Consider the following 23,341-nt stretch of genomic DNA (forward strand, 5'->3'; position numbering starts at 1 on the left):
GTTAAGGAAATAACAGGGTGTTGTGAAAGAGTGAGGGGGGAGGGGAAGTGAGCTTGCATGCATAGCCTCAGAGGATACAGAATTCCTACATAGAACGGGCTTAGAAGCAACATTCTAGTTGGGGAGAAGTTATCTACTGGGCTTTAAAGTTTTTTTTTTTTAAGTTTTTTTTTTTTTTTTTTAATATTTATTTATTTTTGAGACAGACAGAGACAGAGCATGAATGGGGAAGGGTCAGAGAGAGAGGGAGACACAGAATCTGAAACAGGCTCCAGGCTCTGAGCGGTCAGCACAGAGCCCGACGTGGGGCTCGAACTCATGGACTGCAAGATCATGACCTGAGCCGAAGTCGGACGCTTAACTGACTGAGCCACCCAGGCGCCCCTTAAAGTTCTTAGGAAACACACTAGTTTTACATACAACTCATGCTAATGATCAATAAAGAGTAGTTTTCTGAAGTTACTTTTTTAATTTTTAAAAATGTTTTATTTTTGAGAAAGTACAAGCATGGGAGGTGAAGAGAGAGGGGAACAGAAGATCTGAAGCAGGCTCTGTGCTGACAGTAGAGAACCCGTTGTGGGGCTTGAACTCATCATGAACTGTGAGATCATGACCTGAGCCAAAGTCAGACACTCAACCAACTGAGCCACCCAGGTGCCCCTAAAGTTATTTTTATTTACACTTACATGAAATTAAGAAAAGCAATTCAATATGGTCAACTATCCACATCAAAGGCTTATATTGCCATGAGGAGTGAAGAAGAGGGGTATTCTAGGAAGAGTGCTAAAAATCATTCCTTGGGTTTGGCCACCAGGGATCAGAGAATGTCTCCCCTTGAAACATAACAAAAGGGTAGAGTTCCACTCTTTCAAGAGCTTAACGCTAAATTTGGATTAACATACAAAAAAGACACAAAAGCAAATGTCTGGAGAAGACAGCTGTTTTCCCCTCACCGCATCTTCAAGTATGTGGTATCAGGGAATTTCCCATGTGGTATTTTTTTAAATACACTTTATTGTCAAATTGACTAACATACAATGTATACACTGTGCTCCTGGTCCATGTGGTAAGTACTAAAATGTGTTTCCATTATTAAAAATTCAGCTTGAGTTCAGTCTTTGAAAAGTGTTAGAACAACATATATGGTCAAATGTTAATATTCATAAAGTGCTACAATAAGAAACCAGACAATAGAAATAAACATAAGTGGCCACTGGCACATGACAACTGTCCAACCATATGAGTCAAAGCAACAAAATTAGGGGGCTTGGATGGCTGAGTCAGTTAAACCATGGACTTCGCTCAGGTCATGATATCACGGCTAGAGCTCAAGTCCAGAGTCAGGCTCTCTGCCGTCAGCACAAACCCCACTTCAGATCCTGTGTCCCCCATCTCTCCCCCTCCCCCGCTCTCTCGCTCTCTCTCAAAAAACAAACAACACATTAAAAAAAATTACATTAACAAACATTAAATATCCACTTATGTCCAGAATTCATGAGCAGCGTACACTAACCCACTGCTAGTGAGAACGTAAATTGTTTTCTTTTGGAGGTCAGTCTGGCAGTTTATATCCTTTGACCTAGTAATTCTCACTTCTATGAATCTATCTTTAAAAAAAAAAAAGCAAAAAAACCTCAAACAACACAGAGACAAAAAACCACGCGAGGAGTCAGAATATTCATCACGGGGTTATTTACAACTGAAAAATTCCAGAAACTTTCCTATGCGACTCTAAAGGGCAGATGAGATCACAGTTTGACCGGGCACTAGAGTGATTTCTTCTCAAGGTGCATTTAAGTTTGCTGTGAGGTGGGCCAATCCGTTTTGCCAACACTTGCCCACGTGCTGGCAAACAAATATAAACACCGTGGCCGCGTGGTGAGCACTTGGTTTCGTGCTGGGGCCGACTGTTGGTGCCGCTGGTATTTACTCTGGACAACTCTCGGGTGGACTGCCACAGCTTGGGGGAACTCACCTCGCTGGGGACACACCCGACCCTAACAGCCACCCTGGGGGGAAACTGAGGCTCCACAGGCCTTCCCCACAGCCGTTTCCCCGCCTCCGACTCTCGTCTGTGGGCCTTCCTGCTGATTTCTGGGTCCGGCCTAAGCAACGCGCTCAGTTCGCAAAGCTCCAGAGGCCCGAGTCACCATTTCCGGCTCAAACCTCTACCGGGGAACGTGACTGCCTACAGCCACGCCTACAACGCCCCCAGCGGCTCGCACCGAAAGGACACGGGACTGGCAGGAGAGCCACGGTGGTTTCCTGCTCGCCCCGACCCGGAGGAACCCAGGAGTGTTCCCTGGCCCCCACCTCAGAACCGAGAGCGCTGAGGTACCGCGAGCAAGCCGCCTCCAGGGTGGCGTTCGGCTGGGCCTAGTCGAGCCTAGCACCCTTCGCTCCTCCCAGAGGGCCGCCTCGGCTGCCCCGTCCGGCCCCGACCGGGCGGTGCCCGGCTGGGTTCCCGGAGGTCGGACTCCCTCATAGGCCCGTGGCGCCCCGCCCGCCCAGGCCGGGCCGCCGAGGGCGGGCGGAGCCAGCGGGTTCGCGCCAAAATCGCGTAGCTGATCCCTCCCCCGCGGGCTACGTCGCGCCCTCCTTTTTTTTCAAACCCCGGGCTGGGCGGGGATTGGTGGGCTGGGCACTCACGTGGTTAACGGTCGCGGGAAGCCGCGGAGCCCGAACCTGCGGCTGGACCTGCGGGGACACCAGCCTCGGCGCCCGGGCCGCCCCGCCTCCGCTGGACAGTCCGCGCCGCCGCTGCCGACCCCCGCCACCGCCGCCCGCAGTTCCGAGCGCTCCGGAGCCGCAGACCGCCGCCGCGCAAGTCCGCCACCGCGGCGACCAGGCGCGCCCAGTCGCACGTGGCGGACCCGCCCCCTAGGCCGTCCCGAGTCCTCGACTCCGCGGGCTTCGGCTCTCCGGTCCTCGGCCCCGGCCCCAGGGCGAGATGAGCTTCCTAAGCCGGCAGCAGCCGCCGCCGCCCCGCCGTCCCGGGGCTTCTTGCACTTTGCGGCAGAAGCTGATCTTCTCGCCCTGTAGCGACTGCGAGGAGGAGGAGGAGGAGGAAGAGGAGGAGGGCAGCGGCCACAGCACTGGGGAGGACTCGGCCTTTCAAGAGCCTGACTCTCCACTGCCGCCCGCGCGGAGCCCCACAGAGCCCGGGCCCGAGCGCCGCCGCTCGCCCGGCCCGGCCCCCGGCAGCCCCGGGGAGCTGGAGGAGGACATGTTGCTGCGAGGCGCCTGTCCGGGCGCGGACGCGGCGGGCGGCGGGGCCGAGGGCGACTCATGGGAGGAGGAGGGCTTCGGCTCCTCATCGCCGGTCAAGTCGCCGGCAGCCGCCTATTTCCTGGGCAGCTCGTTCTCGCCGGTGCGCTGCGGCGGCTCGGGGGACGCGTCCCCGCGCGGTTGCGGGGCGCGCCGGGCTAGCGAGGGCCCCTGCTCGCCGCCGCCGGACCACCCCGGCACCCCGCCGCACAAGACCTTCCGCAAGCTGCGGCTCTTCGACACGCCGCACACGCCCAAGGTGAGAGGACGCGGGGCCCGGGCGCCCCGAGCCCGCGCCCGCCCAGCCTTTTAAAAAGGCCGCGGCGCCAGGAGCCGAGCGCGGCGCTCCCCGGATTCGGTTACATAACCGCCCGGCCGCACCCCCACTCGCTCCCCTGAGCCGCAACAAAAAGTTGGCAGCCCCTCTTTTTGGCCCTGCCCAGAAGTTGTCCGTTAAGATTATGTAACTGAACAATGGGCCTCTTCTGGAACTTCTTCATCTTTCAAGATCGGCGCCGTCCAGGTGGCTGACGATTTCACGCCGGTCGAGTCGGGGCCGTGCCGAGCGTGTCAGCCCGGAGTGTGGCACTGATATAACGTGGTTTGGAAAGATGTTGGAGCGGTGCTGGCGCGGCCACCTGACACTCCCGAGGGCGGCAGCCATATGGTGCCTTTTAAACGCAGTGAGGGGCCCTGTAATTTGGGCGGCACACTCAGGAGTTCGGTTAAAAAATTTTTTCATGCGCTTACCGTTTCGTGTCATGTGGCCTTAAGGGGTTAAGTTGGAGGTATGCAGGGTGACTGCGCTTCGACTTGGGAGGAAAGGCTGGCCTTCCAAGCATTTCCAGTCGTAAAGATTCCTTAATTCAGGGTAGCTTTTAAGAATCTATCCGTGCATATTTATCGGGTAAGCGTTTGCTTACACCCTTGGGTTTGCAGTGCCCATGTGTGGTCAGCCTGACTAATGACTGGGGACAACCCAACTGTTAAAGCCAGCAGTGGTGGTGTTGTTTGGACCCTTGTGCTTTCAAACTGCTGATAACGTATCACAATGAAGGAGGTGTTCAGCACCTGTTTTTGAGTGGCAAGTGAGTATGCAGATTGCCACTTGTGGAACTTGAGAAGTAACAGATTTTAAAATGAACCCTACCTGAAATGAGGACAAGTATCATGTTTATAAGAGTAATATGGAAAATGGACCTTGTAAGTGAGTCGGGTTCCGTGCGGTTAATCCTAGACCTTGGGTAGAAGTGTGGGGTTTTTTTTTGTTTTTTTTTGTTTTTTGAGTGTTCTTGTGTATTAAGGATATGCCCAAGGCAAGATCCCTTTAGAAGCGTGGGGAGGAGTCCAGCGAAGTTGGTTTTGAAAGCCCTATTTGGATGGGGGGGGGGGGGGGCGGGAGGGAGCTTTTATGGGGCTCCCTGACTGCTTTGTATTTTTAGATGGATTGAAAGAGTTTAACTTTTAGACTCTAGAATAAACTTAATTTTAGTCTGCATTTCTATTCTTTCTAGTGTTAGAGACCTATTTTATGTGGCTGTCTTTTTCAGAAAAGGTGACTGGTATCCACCTTTCCCTGTTCAAGTTAAGCACTGTTTATTTTGCTTGAGATGTGGTGGATTGTGTGTTGCTTTGACCTACACTATCAGCCATGAGAAAGGCTTGTTGAAGGTTGGGTTGAGAAAGCGGTCTATAGAATTTAGATACTAAAATTTTACTTTTCCTGCCCTAGAGTTTGCTCTCCAAAGCTCGAGGAATCGATTCCAGCTCTGTTAAACTCCGAGGTGGTTCTTTGTTCATGGATACAGAAAAATCAGGAAAAAGGGAATTTGACATGCGACAGACTCCTCAAGTGAATATTAATCCTTTTACCCCAGATTCTGTGTTACTTCATTCCTCAGGACAGTGTCGTAGAAGAAAGCGAACACATTGGAATGAGTAAGTTATTTAGTTTGGTTCCCTAACCATCCAAGGTTGATTTGTGGTACTTATCAAAATTTAATTTCATCTGAATGACATGGAAATTTATGCTCTGAAATTTTTCTGTTACTAGCACTTGCTTCCCAGGAGAGGCAGGTAGGAAGTAATCAGCTGTAGAGAGGAAGTAGTGTAAGAAAGGAAGGAATAAAAAGCCTAGATGGCTTGTAGGAAATCTGGTGTCAAAATGAAGCAGGCAGAGAGAGTTATTTATTATTTAGAAAGACTTAAATTTTGATATGTGCAGTGGTATTGGCTTGTAGTTAATCTGCATTTTTTTTCAGTAGGGACAGCATTTTAATCAGCTGAGGTATATCTTGTGATTACAAAATTAAGTGCTTTCTTGTCTGTTTTTATTCATTAAAATGCATTTTCACTGTACATCTATCAGATAAAGTTTTGGATCTCTAGTTGATGTGTCTGTCAGATCTACTGATGGAAACATACATAATGTTTTCCAGTTCTTGTGGTGAAGATATGGAAGCCAGTGATTATGAGTTTGAAGATGAAACAAGACCTGCTAAAGTAAATAGCTTTTTATTTTTTTATTGTTTCTGAAATTTCATTTTCGACTTCTTACTTAACAAGTAACCATATATACATGTTACATACGCATTCAAACAAAACGTAATGATTTTTAAATTTCACACATAGGGCTATTATTATAGCAAAAAATCATTTTCATGTCTTTGTGAATATACCCCTTATTGCAGAGAATCACAATTACTGAAAGCAATATGAAGTCACGGTATACAACAGAATTTCATGAACTAGAGAAAATTGGCTCTGGAGAATTTGGTTCTGTGTTTAAGTGTGTGAAGAGGCTGGATGGATGTGTTTATGCCATTAAGCGATCAAAAAAGCCATTGGCTGGCTCCGTTGATGAGTACGTATTAAAATTTTTGTCTTTTACTCTTATTCCCTCTGGTGTTGCAAATGTTAAGATTTTACATAACCAAGTAGTGAAATTAATTCTCTCACTTTTGAGAAGCCATAATAATTTAATCAGATCCTTTTCATTTTGTGCCATTAATTCTTACTGAACTTGGTAAAATAATACGAGTAGTCTGATTTTGAAGGCTAACTTAAATTTCTTTTTTCTGGGAGCATCCATGAATTCACAGTAAAATGGAGTTTTGTTTTTCCCGAGTCCTAGGGCCAGCAAGGTTCCTTCTTTGTAACTAGCATTTTTCTTTAATGGAAGCCTTTAGAAAAATCTGGTACAGAGTCTTAACACCCTCCCTCTCAAGGAAGTTATTTCTTCAGCATAATGATAGATAACAAGTCAAGTTTCTTTTTTTTTTTTTTTCAACGTTTATTTATTTTTGGGACAGAGAGAGACAGAGCATGAACGGGGGAGGGGCAGAGAGAGAGGGAGACACAGAATCGGAAACAAGCTCCAGGCTCTGAGCCATCAGCCCAGAGCCTGACGTGGGGCTCGAACTCACGGACCGCGAGATCCTGACCTGGCTGAAGTCGGACGCTTAACCGACTGCGCCACCCAGGCGCCCCTTATGAAGTTTCAGATAAATTCAGTTTAGGCTTGAATAAAAATGATGTACCATTCTATCAATGTCAAATTTCTCCTAGGCAGAACGCTTTGAGGGAAGTGTATGCCCATGCAGTGCTTGGACAACATTCTCATGTAGTTCGATATTTCTCTGCATGGGCAGAAGATGATCATATGCTTATACAGAATGAGTATTGTAATGGTGAGTAATACATTGTCCTGTTTGAAACTTGTGAGTTCAGAAAAATGAACACCGAGGAAATGCTTATTTTTATCTGAAATCCTACTTTAACTCTGTGTTTCTTTTATTTCTTTTTTTATAAATTTTTTTAAATTAAATTTTATTAAAAATTTTTTTCAACGTTTATTTTTGAGAGAGAGAGAGAGAGAGTGCGAGCAGGGGAGAGACAGAGAGAGAGAGACAGAGAGAGACAGAGAGAGAGACAGAGAGACAGACAGAATCCGAAGCAGGCTCTAGGCTCTGAGCTGTCAGTACAGAGCCCGATGCGGGGCTTGAACCCACAAACCGTGAGATCATGACCTGAGCTGAAGTCAGCCACCCAACCAACTGAGCCACCCAGGTGCTCCCCCCTTTTATTTCTTAAAATGCAAAGATCAAGGAGCCTAACATGAATTTCAAGTTCATTGCCTACCTTGATGTTAAGTAAAAATTGTAAACGTTGTCCCTTTTACCTCAGTAGTAGAATTGTGCATATTGTGTGCATGTTAGTCACACTGATTTGGAGAGGACAGTGGACTTGCCATATTTTAGGTATTTTAGCATCTCTAGCATGTAGCATAGTGTATGTGGGATATAGTAGTTAATAACGCAGGTTCAATGCATCTAGTCGTCCTTTTCCATTTCATTTTATGTGCTATTAAAACTGATACTGGTTTAAACCAGTGACAGTGACTCTCCATTGTTCTAACTTCAGCCATTTGTCCAAAGTATTCTATAATCTTGCCCCCATTCCCGTTTATCCAGCCTAGTGTACCACTAGAATCCACTCAGACTTTTTTTATGATGTTAAACTCTTTTAGTTCTCTAGCTTCGTTCGCCTCTCTCCCTCATTTCCCCTCCAAACCAACAAAACAAGCATCTATAGAAGTTCAATTTTGGACTTCTGGAGAGCTTTCGATTTCAGCAAGTCTTTCAAGGACCAACTTGGTTCCCCCTTTTTTCATTAAACCTTAGTCAAAACCCTGGTCTCAATTCTGATTCTTGTAAATACCTGTTATTAAATAGGTAAATCATTATATACACTGGATTTCCATTTCTGTATATTTGAATAGTAGAGAATTTAGAATTTAGTGAACAGTTGAGAGGTGATTAACAATGATTTATGTTTGTGTTACTTATTTTTGTTGACTTTCGTTATTTTTTCCTTAAATAAGACCAGCCATCTCATAGCTTGTGAATAAATAAGTGGTGTAGGTAGTGGATTCAGATTTTCAGTATTTAAAAACATTGAACAAAACAGAAGTAAAAGAGCCTTTTCTCATGCCTTATTTCTTACTGAACTGTCATTTTATTCTCTACACTTGAAAGAATTAAGTGCTCAGTATACAGCATTGCTGCTAATTTGTTTCACACATCTCTTGAAATGTTTCTATTCATATCATCAAAATATGTGTGTAGCTGTCTCTCATGGCCTTGTGGACTCTTCCGGTTTTTAACCTTCATTTTTCAGTTACTGTACTTAATATAGGGCTGTCTGACCATGTCTTCTCTACTCCGTGTTTGCTAGATGCCATCTTCTAGTTTCTTTCTCTCTCTCACTTTGATGTGGCTGGTCCTCTTAACAAGGATTTCCGTAGCAGTCCGGGATCACAAATTTGTAACAATCTACCAAATAAATATGTGGTGGTGTAATTCAAATAATTTTGAGAAAACTCTTGGTCCTGGGGGGATAGGGAGAGGTGAGTTGTCTTGCTAACCTCTCATTGTGAAGACTTTGTCCTAACAAAAACAAAACTTTGTCCTGGTATAAAGTTAAATTATAAAATAATCTTCTGAAGCAGTTTATTATTTTGGAACAGTATAAAACAAAGAATATACAGATCTTTAAAAAATAAATAGACCTGTGTGAAACAGGATTGCCTCAGTATAGTTCATTCTATGTAGATGAAAGCAAATAAGGCGATCTAGATACATTTGTAAACTTTTTTTGTGTCCTTTTGCCACCATTCTTCTCTCCACATAAAACTTTGAATCTCCTAATAATAGACCTGATCTTCAAATCCTTTTCCATAGTTTCACAGGGAAATGATTCTGTTATTTCATTTGTACATGGTGATTAACTGATATCCTTTACCGTGACTAAGTTTCTTTATTATCTCAAATACTCATTTGCATTTTAAGTCTTTTGTCTGGGTTTGGTGAGAGACTGAAATTTTTACCCATGGTAAACAAGTGTGGAAAAATGTTGATGGATAGGGGAAGAGAACCTGAAATATCAGTTGAGTGTCTTGCTCTTCTCTCACCTCTCTCTTTCTTTCAGCAATGAGATAGAAGGAACTGGCCTAGCTATAGGTGCTGGACCCACTAAAAAGCAGCTGTATTCTATCTTATTAAACTTGGTCTAGGACTTCAAGCCCACTTGTCTGACAAGCTTATTGACCTCTCTTCTAAGCCCTCTTTTTCCTGAAGTTCAAAATTTGTACAAGTATGGAGAACATACTTAAGCCTAAAATACCGAGGTGTGTGATTTATTTTTATTTTTAAAACACATTGGACATTTTGCTATTTAGCCTTTCCTGACTAACAACATGTATCAGTATACCTCCCTGATTTTATTACCCTGGCTCTGATTTTATTATTCCTAACTAAGCTTTAAACAGATGTGGTTTGTTTTGGTTTTTGTTTTGGTTTGCTTTGTATAACTCCTGTTTTCCTTTGAGATAAGTTATAAACTTATAATGTTTTTAATAAAACTTGTATAAACTTACAAAGTTTTTTAAAAGTATAAACAAATTAGCTGGTTGGTTTGATTCTATAAAAGCAAGTTAAAACTATACTAAGACACTGGTTTTTACCTATAAAATTTATAGACTACTGTCAAGGGTGTGGGAAAACAAGTATTCTTGTATATTAATGATGGGAGTATACATTAGTACAGACTTCTCTATGGGGGATTGTGTGTGTGTGTAAGTAAAATTGCCCCAGATTTGTCTTCCAAAACCCTCTTAGCTATAAAAATTTATCCTGTATATAAGATAGTATCTCTCACACACACACACACACACACACACACACACACACACACGCTTGAGCCACATACTAGTATTGTTTTATGATTATACATACTCTAAAAGCCAGTAGTTTTTTTTTTCTATGAGATATATTAAATGTATGTTGTATGACCGATGTACAAAGTTATTTCTTAGACCGTAGTATATAGTAGCAAAGGAAATTATTTTAAAATGTTCCTCAGGAGATTGGTTAGTTCCTTACCATTCAGTTATACAGTGGAATTGTATAGAGACTTAGGAGAGAACAAGGTAGTCTTTGTGTATTAGTAAAGAATGATCTTCAAGATCATGAAAATGTTACCATTTGTGTAAAAAGGAATTGAAAAAGATATATAAGAAACAAATAACATTGGTTTATTCTGGGAAAAAGAACCAGGTAGGATGCTGGGGTATCTGGATGACACAGAGACTTTATATTTTGTACCTATGTGAGTATATTACCTGTTGAAAGAGTAAGATTTTGATATCACAAACAAGGAGGAGGGAATAGGTCCTATAAAATGTCACTTTCTTTGTTGAGTTTGTGACCATTCAGTAAAGATGGAGAAAAATATTTCAGAAAGAAGAAATTGCTAATTTTTTCCATGTTCGTTAGGTGGAAGTTTAGCTGATGCCATAAGTGAAAACTATAGAAGCATGAGTTACTTTACAGAAGCAGAGTTGAAGGATCTCCTTTTGCAAGTTGGCCGGGGCTTGAGGTATATTCATTCAATGTCTTTGGTTCACATGGATATAAAGCCTAGTAAGTATTACAAATTCTCTGACCTGTGTTCTTTAGTGTTATAGAGAATAAATGATTTCATTAAAACAACATGAAAACATACACGTCCATGGGGCACCTGAGTGGCTCAATTGGTTAAGTATCTGACTTTTGATTCTGGCTCAGGTCATGATCTCATGGTTTGTCAGTTTGAGCCCCACAATCAGACTCTGCGCTGTCATCACAGAGCTTGCTTGGGATTCTCTCCCCCTCTGTGCCCTTCCCCAACTCGCGCTCTCTCTCTCTCTCACTCAAAATAAATAAACTTTATATGTATGTATGTGTATATATACATATATCTTACTGTGTTTTTTCATTGTTAGTTTTAAAAGAACTTTGAGCCACATGTAAGTATTGTTTTATGATTTCCAGACACCTTTTCCCTTGTTATCCCAAAATATTTGAGACAATAAACTAATTTTTATTAAAAGTTGGAAAAATTTGCCACGTCTTATGGGAACTGTATAGTCATGAACTAGGTAGTACTCTGATTGGGAGACTGAGAATCTGTTGTTTAAAGCCCTGCTCTTCTAGGGTGCCTGGGTGGCTCAGTCGGTTGAGCGTCTGACTTCGGCTCAGGTCATGATCTCGCGGTCTGTGAGTTCGAGCCCTGTGTCAGCCTCTGTGCTGACAGCTCAGAGCCTGGAGCCTGTTTCAGATTCTGTGTCTTCCTCTCTCTCTGCCCCTCTCCTGCTCATGCTCTGTCTCTCTCTCTCTGTCAAAAATAAATAAACATTAAAAAAAAAAAATTAAAGACCTTCTCTTCTGCTAGGCTATGAACCATAATCCTAAAGTAATGCTGGTACTGGTAATGGGGTTGTTAGAATCAAATGAGATATGTGAACATGTTTTTGGAAACTTAAGTGCTATACAAACATGGTGGTATTTCTAGCCTATATACCATGAAAGTGTTACTGTATTATGCAGAAGACAAATGGCACATGCAGTATGATTATCTTATATTAAAAAGATGCAAGTGCATGCTACAATGGCATTTTAGTGCAAATCCCTCTCATTTTGTTAAAATAACCTCATAATGTACATACTGTTTTAAAACTTGTCATATGTCACCTCTACATTTTTGTTTCAGTAAATTTTCATCTCCTTTAATACCCAGATCATGCTTAAATTTTCCCCAGGTGTCCCAGGCTCTTGATGGCTGATTTGTCCATACTAGTATCCATTTCAGGACTATGTGTTGCATCTGCTTCTATCCTTTTTTTTTTTTTTTCTTTTTATGTTTATTTTTGAGAGAGAGCGCGTGGATGGGGGAGGGCAGAGAGAGAGGGCGACACAGAATCAGAAGCCGACTCCAGGCTCTGACCTGTCAGCACAGAGCCAGATGCAGGGCCTGAACCCACAAACTGTGAAATCGTGACCTGCGCTGAAGTCAGATGCCCAACCAGCTGAGCCACCCAGGCGCCATAATTTTTTATAATTTTTTAAAGCGTATTTATTTTTGAGAGAGAGCGACAGCATGAGCTGAGGAGGGGCAGAGAGAGAGAGAGAATATCCCACGAAGACTCCACACTGTCAGCACAGAGCCAGTGCAGGGTTTGAACTCCCAAAACCATGAGATCATGACCTGAGCCAAAACCAAAAGCCAGACGCTTAACCGACTGCGTCACCCAGGTGCCCCTCCCTTGCATCATTTAGCTTATTCCTCTTTCCTCTGTATTTCCTACAAAGTGGAAGTTATAAAAGGTTGATGAATTCAAGTATGAATTTTAGGGTAGGTGTGTGTGTGTGTGTGTGGTTTTTTTTTAATGTTTATTTATTTAAAGTTTTTTTAATGTTTTAATTTTTGAGAGAGAGACAGAGCAGGGGAGGGGCAGAAAGAGAGAGAGACACAGAATCCAAAGCAGGCTCTAGGCTCTGAGCTGTTAGCACAGAGCCCAATGCAGGGCTTGAACTCACAGACTGTGAGATCGTGTCCCGAGCCAAAGTCGGACACTTAGCCGACTGAGCCACCCAGGCACCCCCAGTGTTTATTTTTGAGAGACAGAGCACAAGTGGGAGAGAGGCAGAGAGAGAGGGAGACACAGAATCCAAGGAAGGCTCCAAGCTGTCAGCACAGAACTCATGAGCCCATGACCTGAGCTAAAGTCTGATGCTTCACTGACTGAGCCACCCAGGCACCCCATAGCTAGGTGTTTTTAAGTTGACTTTAATGAAGTTTTTTGGTTTTTGTTTTTTTGTCTGTGGAAATGTGTGATTTATGAGAAATTAAATCATTTTACACAACCTACTTTAATTCTGTAAGTTACATGAAGAATTTCTTACCTATGTGTAAACAACTCAGATTTTTATTTTCAAAAGGGAAAATACAATATTTGGACTGAAGGCAGTAAATATGAATTAGTAAGATTTAAATCACTCACACCTTGTATTAAGTGTCAGACGAACACAGTGGACCCTTATAGGTACCAAAAGTTGAAAACATTAAGGCATGTGAATTTTAAAATTTCAGATTCACAAATACCATCGTAAAGTAAGTTGTCCTTTAAATAAAGTGAAGTTGGAAAGATGACTTCAGTAAATATAACATTTATGAACTCCGTATTACATTGGTAGAACTGTTAAAGTGAAAACTGTCACTGAAACTTATGTCAATCATAAACTTACTAGAATTTAAAGAAAAATATGTGTACAGCAGAAATGAACCACAGAGCTACATTGGGATGTAGATGCTGTATGGTTAGCCAAACTCAAGTTCCATTATTTGTATGTTTTGCACCAGCCTGTAGCATTAGGTTAAAATTTATAATTTTGTAGCATCACAAATTACTACATTATTACTTTTTGTATTGTTTCTAAGTAGTTAAAGCCGAAGATCAATGTGTAGATGACAAGGGTCTAATGCAGTAGTTTCCAAGTGTTCAAAGATCAGTACTAGGCAAGAAAATATGTTCCTAGAAAATACAACCCCGGTTCCTATCCCCTGAGATTCTTACTCTCATTGGCTTTTGGGGTAGAACATATGAGAATCTGTATTTGAAAGCTTTTGTGATGATTCTGTTGCACGGCCTTGTTTTTTGAGCTTTGGTTATAGTATTAATTGTTAGTGCAGCTTACATAATTAATTGTTTGACAGGTAATATTTTCATATCTCGAACCTCAATCCCAAATGCTGCCTCTGAAGAAGGAGATGAAGATGACTGGGCATCAAACAAAGTAATGTTTAAAATAGGTAAGAAAAAAAGATGACCAGATTATTACCTTAAAATAAAGTAAGAGGTTGTTTAACTCTTGACTCTATTTTTTTTAATACTTATAGGTGATCTTGGTCATGTAACAAGGATCTCTAGTCCACAAGTTGAAGAGGGTGATAGCCGTTTTCTTGCTAATGAAGTTTTGCAGGAGGTAGTTTTTTTTCTTTAATAATCCTGTTTGCTTTATAACAATGCAGACATTAAATTTTTAAGCTAATAATAGGTAAAATGGTCAAAAAAAAAAAAAAAAAGCCAAAACCATTAGCTGGGTATTTAATTTAGCAAAATTCAGTAAAGGCAGAGATTTATAGTATTCAACAATGGTGGAGTTGTGGTAAAAGAGAATTTCTCATACATTACTATTAAAACTATAAAATGCCATAGCCTTTTTGGAGATCAAAGAGTTTGTATCAATGTTTTAAAATCCTGTACCCTTTGATCCAGAATTCCCATTTGGGAACAATGTAAGTAAGTGTTTAGCAGTAAGGGAACAAAAATAAATAATGACATATAGTTAATAGTACTGTTTCAAAAAGAGTGTGACCAAAAAAAAAAGTGACAAAATATTTCGTGGTAAGAGTTTTGAATGCAAGTGGAACATGTAGAACAAATAAATTGTACGATCCCATTGTTCTTTTTATACGTGTGTGTATATTTGTAACCTGTCCATATATACGTGTTTTGTGTTTTCATATGAATGCCCCCAGAAGGATAGGAGTTTCTAAGAGTTGAATCAAACCACTGAAAAAGAGAAGGCATTTACTTTTAGAAATGTATTTACCACTCCCCTCCCAAAGTATGTATTACTTTGTAATTAAAAAAAAACTCCTCAAATTTAGCTTTTTCTCTGAATAGGTCTTAAAAGTTAAATGTGGCATTGGATATTTCAGTTTAGTTCTATTTCTCACTTAAGCCATCATTGTAATTTTACCTTATTTTGGGTGTTTTTATATTAAAAAAAAAATTTTTTTTTTAATTTTACAGAACTATACCCATCTACCAAAAGCGGATATTTTTGCCCTTGCCCTCACAGTGGTATGTGCTGCTGGTGCTGAACCTCTTCCTAGAAATGGAGATCAATGGCATGAAATCAGACAGGGTAGATTACCTCGCATTCCACAAGTGCTTTCCCAAGAGTTTACAGAGTTGCTAAAAGTGAGCATTTTTTTTTGTATATAAAGCACTTTTTATTGAAATGGTTTAATGTTTTATTAAATTGCCTGTCTTTACCTTAATTTTACTTATCTTTTTAAGGTTATGATTCATCCAGACCCAGAGAAAAGACCTTCAGCAATGGCACTGGTAAAACATTCAGTATTGCTATCTGCTTCTAGAAAAAGTGCAGAACAATTACGAATAGAATTGAATGCTGAAAAATTCAAAAATTCACTTTTGCAGAAGTAAGTGAGGGTTTTTTGGAATGTTTTAACTTTCATTTTCAAATTTTAATGAGATGACTTAGGCTTTTTGTCAGTGAAGGCTCTGGTGGTCTGGTATGCTATACAGTTAAAATTTGGGGATTTCTGCCTTAAATTAGTGTTTGTGATCTATTAATTTGTATTGTTCCTCAACTTTGAAATTAGGAACTTAAGAAATTTTTTAAATTTTAATTATTTTATTTTATTTTATTTTTTGAGATAGAGAGACAGAGAGACAGAGTGTGAGTGGGGGAGAGGCAGAGAGAGAGGGAGACCGAATCCGAAGCAGGGTCCAGGCTCTGAGGCCGATATGGGGCTCAAACTCATGAACTGTGAGATCATGACCTGAGCTGAAGTCAGATGCTTAACTGAGCCGCCCAGGCACCCCTGGACTTAAAAAAATTTTTAAGACTAGCAAGTATTTGCAAGTGGTAATAATCCCCAATCCCTTTGGCAAAAGCTAAGTGAGCCTGTACAGGTTTTTCCCCCGCTAAACGCTCACCATAAATCAACATTTTCCTTCATTTTTTCTATTTATTTTTATGAAAGGATTAAATTCATGTCAATTAGGTTAGTAAATGAGTGTCATATTTGATCTGAATGACCTTTGATATTTTCACTAAAATGATTGGAATGTTAATTCTAATTCATTTGCTTTATTGCTGATTTTAATCTAATAAAACTGTCTTGAAATATTAAAAGGTTTATTTGCCACTAGTTTGATAGCCATCATAGTTCATACAAATAGGAAGTAGAATTTTCCTTTTATCTCTATTATATATAGTTTCACAATATGAATTAGTAGTGTTGTTTGAAATTATTTAAGATTCAGTGTCCTCTTTATTAGCATTTTTATTACTTGTGTTCAAGTGTATATGATATTTTAATTTTGAAAGCACAAAATAAAATCATAAATTTAAGTTGAGCAAAAGCAAAGTTAATATTGTAGTTTTTTCCTCAGTTATATTTTTAGAATAATGATGACATGCTAAGATCTCCCAACTGACAATATAGTTATATGTTTGGCCTCCTATGATCCCTTCCTGGGATTAAAAAAATAGGTGAAAAGTCTTGTTTCCTATTTTTATGTTCTTAGAGAACTCAAGAAGGCCCAGATGGCAAAAGCTGCAGCTGAGGAAAGAGCACTCTTCACTGATCGGATGACCACTAGGTCCACCACCCAGAGTAATAGAACATCTCGACTTATTGGAAAGAAAATGAACCGCTCTGTCAGCCTTACCATATACTGAACTACTCATTTCCCACCTCCCCCAAAAAACTGTGACAAGAGGAAGCTAGGTTGAAATCACTGCTAGAATCCAGTTTGCAAATTACTTTCTCAATCGGTGTCAGTAGTTTTACTGAAATACCTTTAGGACTTTTACTTGTGAATTACAGTTGAAAGCTGTATTTTGACCAGTGCTATATCAGGCTTTCGTCTAGTCTTACAAGTCTGTCTTCTGTAGGATGTCAGTCACTGTTGGATGTTACACCAGCCTTTCCAGGGTTAACCACTGTGGTGGTGTGCTGCTTATGGTTTGCTGTTGCATTGTAATAAAAGGTGACTTTCCCTGTAGTGACCTGTAAAAAGGACTCAAGGGCTTTATTACAAACATATTCTCCCTTTGAAAAGGGAAATGCTAAGAGACTCAGTACTACTCAGCCTTCAGTGTACCTGTGTGTCAATCTTATATTTCTTTTTTTTTTTTTTTAATTGTGAATTATACTTGTATATCCAACTGGGAGCACTTTGTAGGCACTGCATGAACCATGGAATGATAATTCTGTGGAAGTATTGCCTTGTGAATTTGCTGCTATTTTAGTTTTGTCCTTGCTGTAAAATTGTAGCATTAAACAATCATTGTTGTTAATAGGCTTTTTTTGGAAAACAATTATGTGAAATATGTAGCTGCTCTTGATGACAAGCAGCTATTTGCCTTTTTTTCCTTTGAACTTTGAAGCTAGTGCATTGGAGTAATGCACCTTTTTTTCCCTTTTGGATTGCTGTATTAATGTAGTATAATTATTACTGGTTTTGTAATTTTTCCTGATAATGCCCTTCCCTGACCCTTTTTAAAAATGTTCTCTCCCTCCACCCAAGTTTTGTACTTGATTGTATTGTTAGTCTGTTTTTAAATGTTTTCCCCGGTTTCTCTTCAATATTTGTGTATATAAACTAATCTTGGCGATAGTGTACATAGCTGTTTGTAATGCCAGAATGACTTCTGACTATTCCAAGCTTTTCACAAAATATATTTTATCAATGATTAGCCATTTGACTAATAATACTGGCTAACCAGACATTGCAGAAGCAAAAACAACATAGAATTTGTCTGTCGTATGTTTGCCTATTAATTTTGGTTTGAAACATGTTTGCACATGTCTGCTTGACTTGTGTTTTACTAACATTGATTGGCATATTAAAAGTCACTCTGAGCTTACCATAATTGTCTAAATCTTGTGATGCCTGTTTTCTACTATTTTATGTCTACTATCACATTTTAACATTTAGAGTATAATGTATATAAAGTACTAAAAGCAGAGGACACATTTTTGATAGAATATGAAACATTTATTGTTTAATGATGAGCTTTAGTCTACATCAGTTACATTTTGTGATTGAAGAAAAATTTGTCCATCAATCATAAATGTTTTTCATTTGTCATATTTAATATTTGTTCATCACATTGTATATTATACATTTGATCTGCTAGAAATGTAATGTAGGTTAAAATAGCTTTAGATTATTAAGTGGATGTAATGACTCATAATTTTCTAATTTGAGCTGAGTCACAGAAGAGAGCTTTAAAATGAGGTTGTAACTCAGTTGAACTAGGCTGGATTTTTTAAGAATTAAGAGTGCAGGTTCAAGTGATAAACAGTGCTAATTCTACGTGACATCTTTTTCTGATGTAGATTAAAACCAGAGTAAGGTCACACACACACAAAAAAAGATGTTACAAGATCCTTGTGCTTTTTGATCATGGGTAAACAATTTGTTTGATTAGGGTCTATTTCTTCCCACTATAAACATTTCTAATAACTTTATTCAGCTTTTAAGCCTATGGCATGCTAAAAAGCACATTTTAGAGGTGTGAAAGGAATTAGTGTAGGCAGGAACAGTAGAGAAGAAAGCTGATCAGTGTGGGTGACAGCCTAAAAAGCTGCAAAGACTGGAGTAGGTAACACATTTCAGTAGTCACGACAAAGCTATAAAAAGTATAATTGGTGTATATTGGGATCACTCAAAGTCAAGGTGCATTTTTCAAGTGCACTAGCTTCAAAGAAAAAAAATCAGGTGTTTTTCATCAAGTTGATATTTGCAGTAAAATTTTCACATATTGTTTAAGAATATTAGATTAAGTAGGAAAAAATTGGTTTTCTAAGAAGGAATTCTTACCATTTGAAAGCTGAGGAGAGTTGGGCTTATATTCATTCACCACAGGATACTTACATTGAGTGCCTTCTATGTGCTAATTAGTAGCCCAAAGACCAGTAAAAAATAGTCTTTGCCCCTTGGTACTCAGGATAAAATAGGGGAGACCCAGGTAAACATAAAATGACAGTAAAATGTAGTAAGTGCTATGTTGGAGGGATTCTACAGGTAGAGTGGTAGCTCAAAGGACAATTCCATAGTTTGGGAAGATGCTGGTGGTAGAGCAGTGAGTAGATGCAGGGGATTACATGTAGACTGGTTTCACAGCTATTGTTCTGACTCAGGGTAAGAGTAAAGAGGGCCTGAACTAGGACACCTGGGATGGACATGTGGATGGACACATGGGAATAGGGTTTTCATTAGCTGGGAACACTGCACACTGAACAGGTTTTGTTTGTTTTTATAACAGAATGAGAACTTGTTAGCATAACACCAGGAGGAAGCTACAACTGCTAATATGGAAGCATTGAAGAATTTTCCAGAAAAGTTAACTGGAATGCAAAGTTAAATGCCTGTTATTTTTTGAGACATATGTAACAGATAAAACTGTTTTGGAAAGCTTACTTTAGTAAGGAAGAAGCATTTTAAATATTGACTATGCAGTTGGGTAGGAGGAATCCTACATTGCAGTTGAGTGCAAATGGAATTGTTGCCTTACATTAACTTGCCACGAATCCAAGGCAGTCCCCTTTAATTAGTGAGCTAATGTCTTGAAGGGCCAATTCTGAAGCTTTGGTTTTCATTTTCACTCTGTTCCAGAGGTCAAGAAATAATGGTATTTAAAATATTGCTAACAGCTTAATGCTTTAAGCGGTCTTCTAATTCTTAAAGCAGAAGCAGCATCCTGACATTAGAGTAGTTTTCCTCCCCAGTTCATCTCCACAAAGCATCTCCCTGACTTTAGCCAACAGATCAAATAAGTCATTGCATCCTTAAGGTATATTTATTTGTGAAATTTTTAAAGGCCAATGAAAGCGGTCGACAAGGAGGATGGATCAAAAAAGAATTTTGAAAGTGTTTCGGATATTGTGAAAATCCTAAGTGAAGCCTGAAACTAGGAATTTGGAGGAACCTGCCTCATTCAGTATTTTGAAGGCATTTGTAGAACTGTAAAAAGCATCAATGAACTGATTTGACATTGCAGAGTGAGTGGATCTAGAAGTTTCTCCTGCAAACCTGGTTGTATTGTTAGAAATCTCTCAGAAGCTCAGCAAGGTAGATTTTTGTAAAACTGGAGGAGTAAGACATCATTGAAACTTACCCTTTCCCAACATTAAGCTTTTAAAAACTTTGAGAAGCATTCATCTGAACATCATTGAACTTTTTTTTTCTTTGTGGCAGATGACCCTAATTTTCAATGCAGTTCAAAGGTCTCTGGAGTAAGGAAAAATATCTATGTATGCTGTAGGAAGATTTACCAGGAAAAGATGACATGTTCTGTCCAAACTTCATTAAACTAAGAGTCTAAGAAACCTCGGCCAGTCCAGCCTATGAAGAAAAATACCTCAAGGAACATTTATATCATAGTTCATATTGTTTAGTTTCATATGGTTAATAAATATTTTGAAGAGCATTATATTTGTTTTGAGTTTTGACATTCTTATGAAACGGGTTTCCAGGTCTGGAATTCCAATTTATGCCTACCAATCCATTATGCCAATGGGAAATTCAGTGTACAATGCCTCCATTAGGATGATTATCCAGAGAGGGGTCACCTTTTTGCAGATGAAGAGGCTGAGGTAAGTTAAATAACTTAGGAACTCAGTTTGGTAAGTAGAAAAGACAGAATTCTGACTCAGACGTTATAGCAAAGAAGCCTGCTTTTTCAAGACATGGAAGTTGATAAATACTATTTAAAAGAAAGAGTGCAGGCAACAAAGAGAAAGAAGGGGCAGTCTGAATATTGGGAAAATTGGGAAGTCTGGTGTCATGGAAACTAAAAGAGAAGTTTGAAGGAGAAATTAAGTGTGACTATATACAGAAAAGATTAAGAAGTGACTCAAAGCTCCCTGAAGGCATCTAGAGTGGAGATCTTTGGTGAGCCGTTTCAGTAGAGGGGTAAACAAAAGCCAGATTACAGTGAATTGGGATATAAATGGGAGATGAGCAAATAGAGACAACAAGTATAAATCATTTTCAAGGAACATGGCTTGAGAGAGAAGGGCAAGGGAGGAGAGGACTATAGTTAGAGGAGAACTGGGTTTTGCTGTTTTCACTACCACTTGTTGATCATCTATTATGTGCTAAGTGTTTTACAAACATATAATTTAATCCTCATAAAAACTATAACAAAATCCCCATTTGCACATGATATTTAGGTAGGTAAAAGGAATTTCCCAGATGATATTGCTACAAAGTTTCAGGATTCAAATTTAAAGTGTTTGCCTTGGGGGGCACCTGGGTGGCTCAGTCGGTTGAGCCTCTGACTCTTGATTTCAGCTCAGGTCATGATTTCATGGTTCGTGGGATCAAGCCCCACATTGGGCTCTGTGCTAACAGCTCAGAGCCTGCTTGGGATTCTCTCTCCCTCTCTCTGCCCCTCCCCTGCTCACACTCTTTCCCTCAAAATAAATAAACATTAAAAAAATACAAAGCATCATAAAGAAAAAAATTAAGGGGCGCCTAGGTGGCCCAGTCAGTTAAGCATCTGACTGTCTCAGGTCACAATCTCATGATCTGTGAGTTTGAGCTCTGGGTCGAGCTCTGTGCTGACAGTGCAGAGCCTGCTTTGGATTCTGTCTCCCTCTCTCTCAAAAATAAATAAACATTAAAAAAAATAAAAAAGTGTTTGTCTAGGGGCACCTGGTGGCTCAGTTGGTTAAGCATCTGACTTGATTTCAGCTCATGTCATGATCTCACAGTTCCTGAGATGGAGCCTTGTGTCAGGCCCTGTGCTGACAACTCAGAGCCTGCATGGGATTCTCTATCTCTGTCCCTCCCCCACTCTTGCACACGCACACTCTCTTTCTCAAAATAAACATTAAAGAAAAAGAAAGTAAATAAAGTGTTTGACTGAACCACTAACCAAGTTCATAGGAAATCCTCTAAGCCTAGAGCAGATGGATGTGGATGAGACAAGTTTGAAAGTGTTTAGAGGAATGCAGGAAATGGGGGAGGGGAATTCCAGTATGATGGCTCCTTTTCTGAAAGAACTGAATCCTATGAACTGAAGTGCCTGAGGACAGAGCTCATGTATGGGAGGAATGCTGACTCACTCCACTGCCTTCTTTCCTTCTGAATGAGGTGGTTAAAAAGTTTTCAGAGTATAGGATATGGCTCTTTAAAGCAATGTTTCAAGGAATTTTTATGATTTGGGGAAATGCATGTTAAAGTGAAAAATCAGGAAGCAAAATTATATATAAGCGATTTTTTTTAAAGCATTAAACCAAAGAACAGAAGGCTAACATTGGCTGTCATTTAAGTGGTGGAATTATGGGATATTTCCCACGCCTTTTTCCTTTCTGAACTTTTGTATTTAAAAAAATTTTTTTAATGTTTATTTTTGAGAGAGAGAGAGAGAGAGAGAGAGAGAGAGAGACAGAGTGTGAGTGGTGGAGAGGCAGAGAGAGAGAGAGAAACACAGAATCAGAAGCAGGCTCCTGGCTCCGAGTTGTCAGGACAGAACCTGACGCGGGGCTTGAACTCACAAACTGCGAGATCATGATCTGACCTGAAATCAGAAGCTTAACCGACCGAGCCACCCAGGTGCCCCAGAACTTTATGGATTTTAAACACTGAGCCTTTATTTTATAATCAGAAAAAAATAAACTTAAAAATATCTGATAATAGGCAGTCAACACAAATTGAAAAGTCACCTACCTGGCAAAGATTCGTCCAGTGATCATCCCTGTACATTTCTGGTAATGAAGACCTCTCCCTTGAATACAGGGGCATTTATATGATCTGGGCTGGGTCAAATGCAGTTTTCCCTGGAACCTTGCAGATGCTCCAATTGCTATGTTGGTCAAGCTTTCCACTGCTTAGAAAAGGCCTATCTATAGGAGAAGAGAGTGAATCAACATGCAAATAGAACTGAGAAAGGAGGACATTATGATCTGACAGTGTATCAATCCCTGAAGCCAATCCTGGTTCGGTTCCAAGGTATTCTGAGGTGAGTTTGCAATTTTACAAAGTAGTAAGCTATTTTGAGGTGAGTTTGAGGTATTGGTTGCAATTAAGAGTTTAACTGGTGCAACGTTTTTCTCTAAACTGGCAGCCATAAATATTCCAGGTGTTGTGTGATTGGAAAATGTATGCCAAAGATCCTAGGGTCCCTGGATTATTCCCTTTGTGAGGTTCCTGGTGTGTCAAGACTGACATATGACAGCAGCAGCAGACTCCCAGCATTTCCTCCTGACCTGCTTCATTTTCCTGGTTCCTTATGGTGAGAACATCAACTTTCTAATAACTACTTTGTGCAAAGTAACACCACAGCAGTTCCAGAAAGAATTCTACTGATAAAACTTGACCTCTACTGAACAGGATTACATCACATGGTTCCATTAAGAG

The 23,341-nt window shown here is 40.3% G+C and overlaps 1 protein-coding gene across 5 annotated transcripts; it reads left to right on the forward strand.

Annotated features, from left to right (window-relative positions):
- The first annotated feature begins 1,823 nt into the window (after window positions 1–1,823).
- On the forward strand, window positions 1,824–20,405 carry WEE1 (WEE1 G2 checkpoint kinase). Of its 5 annotated transcripts, XR_006586361.1 has the most exons (13): window positions 1,827–3,526; window positions 5,000–5,205; window positions 5,706–5,769; window positions 5,958–6,130; window positions 6,835–6,956; window positions 10,602–10,748; window positions 13,861–13,956; window positions 14,044–14,129; window positions 14,963–15,133; window positions 15,233–15,378; window positions 16,493–16,581; window positions 19,797–19,977; window positions 20,174–20,405. XR_006586361.1 is itself a non-coding variant. In XM_045038939.1 (12 exons), the coding sequence occupies exons 1-12, from the start codon at window positions 2,951–2,953 to the stop codon at window positions 20,290–20,292; spliced, it is 1,995 nt and encodes a 664-aa protein (XP_044894874.1). In that variant the 5' UTR covers window positions 1,824–2,950; the 3' UTR covers window positions 20,293–20,405. The 5 variants fall into 5 exon arrangements, 4 of the variants coding, with proteins under 4 accessions (XP_044894874.1, XP_044894875.1, XP_044894877.1 ...); XM_045038939.1 differs by lacking the exon at window positions 19,797–19,977 and having other exon boundaries at window positions 1,824–3,526; XM_045038940.1 differs by lacking the exon at window positions 20,174–20,405 and having other exon boundaries at window positions 19,797–20,162.
- The last annotated feature ends 2,936 nt before the right edge of the window (window positions 20,406–23,341 follow it).

The sequence above is a fragment of the Felis catus genome, chromosome D1, assembly GCF_018350175.1.
Source record: "Felis catus isolate Fca126 chromosome D1, F.catus_Fca126_mat1.0, whole genome shotgun sequence".
In the NCBI taxonomy this organism is placed as follows: domain Eukaryota; kingdom Metazoa; phylum Chordata; class Mammalia; order Carnivora; family Felidae; genus Felis; species Felis catus.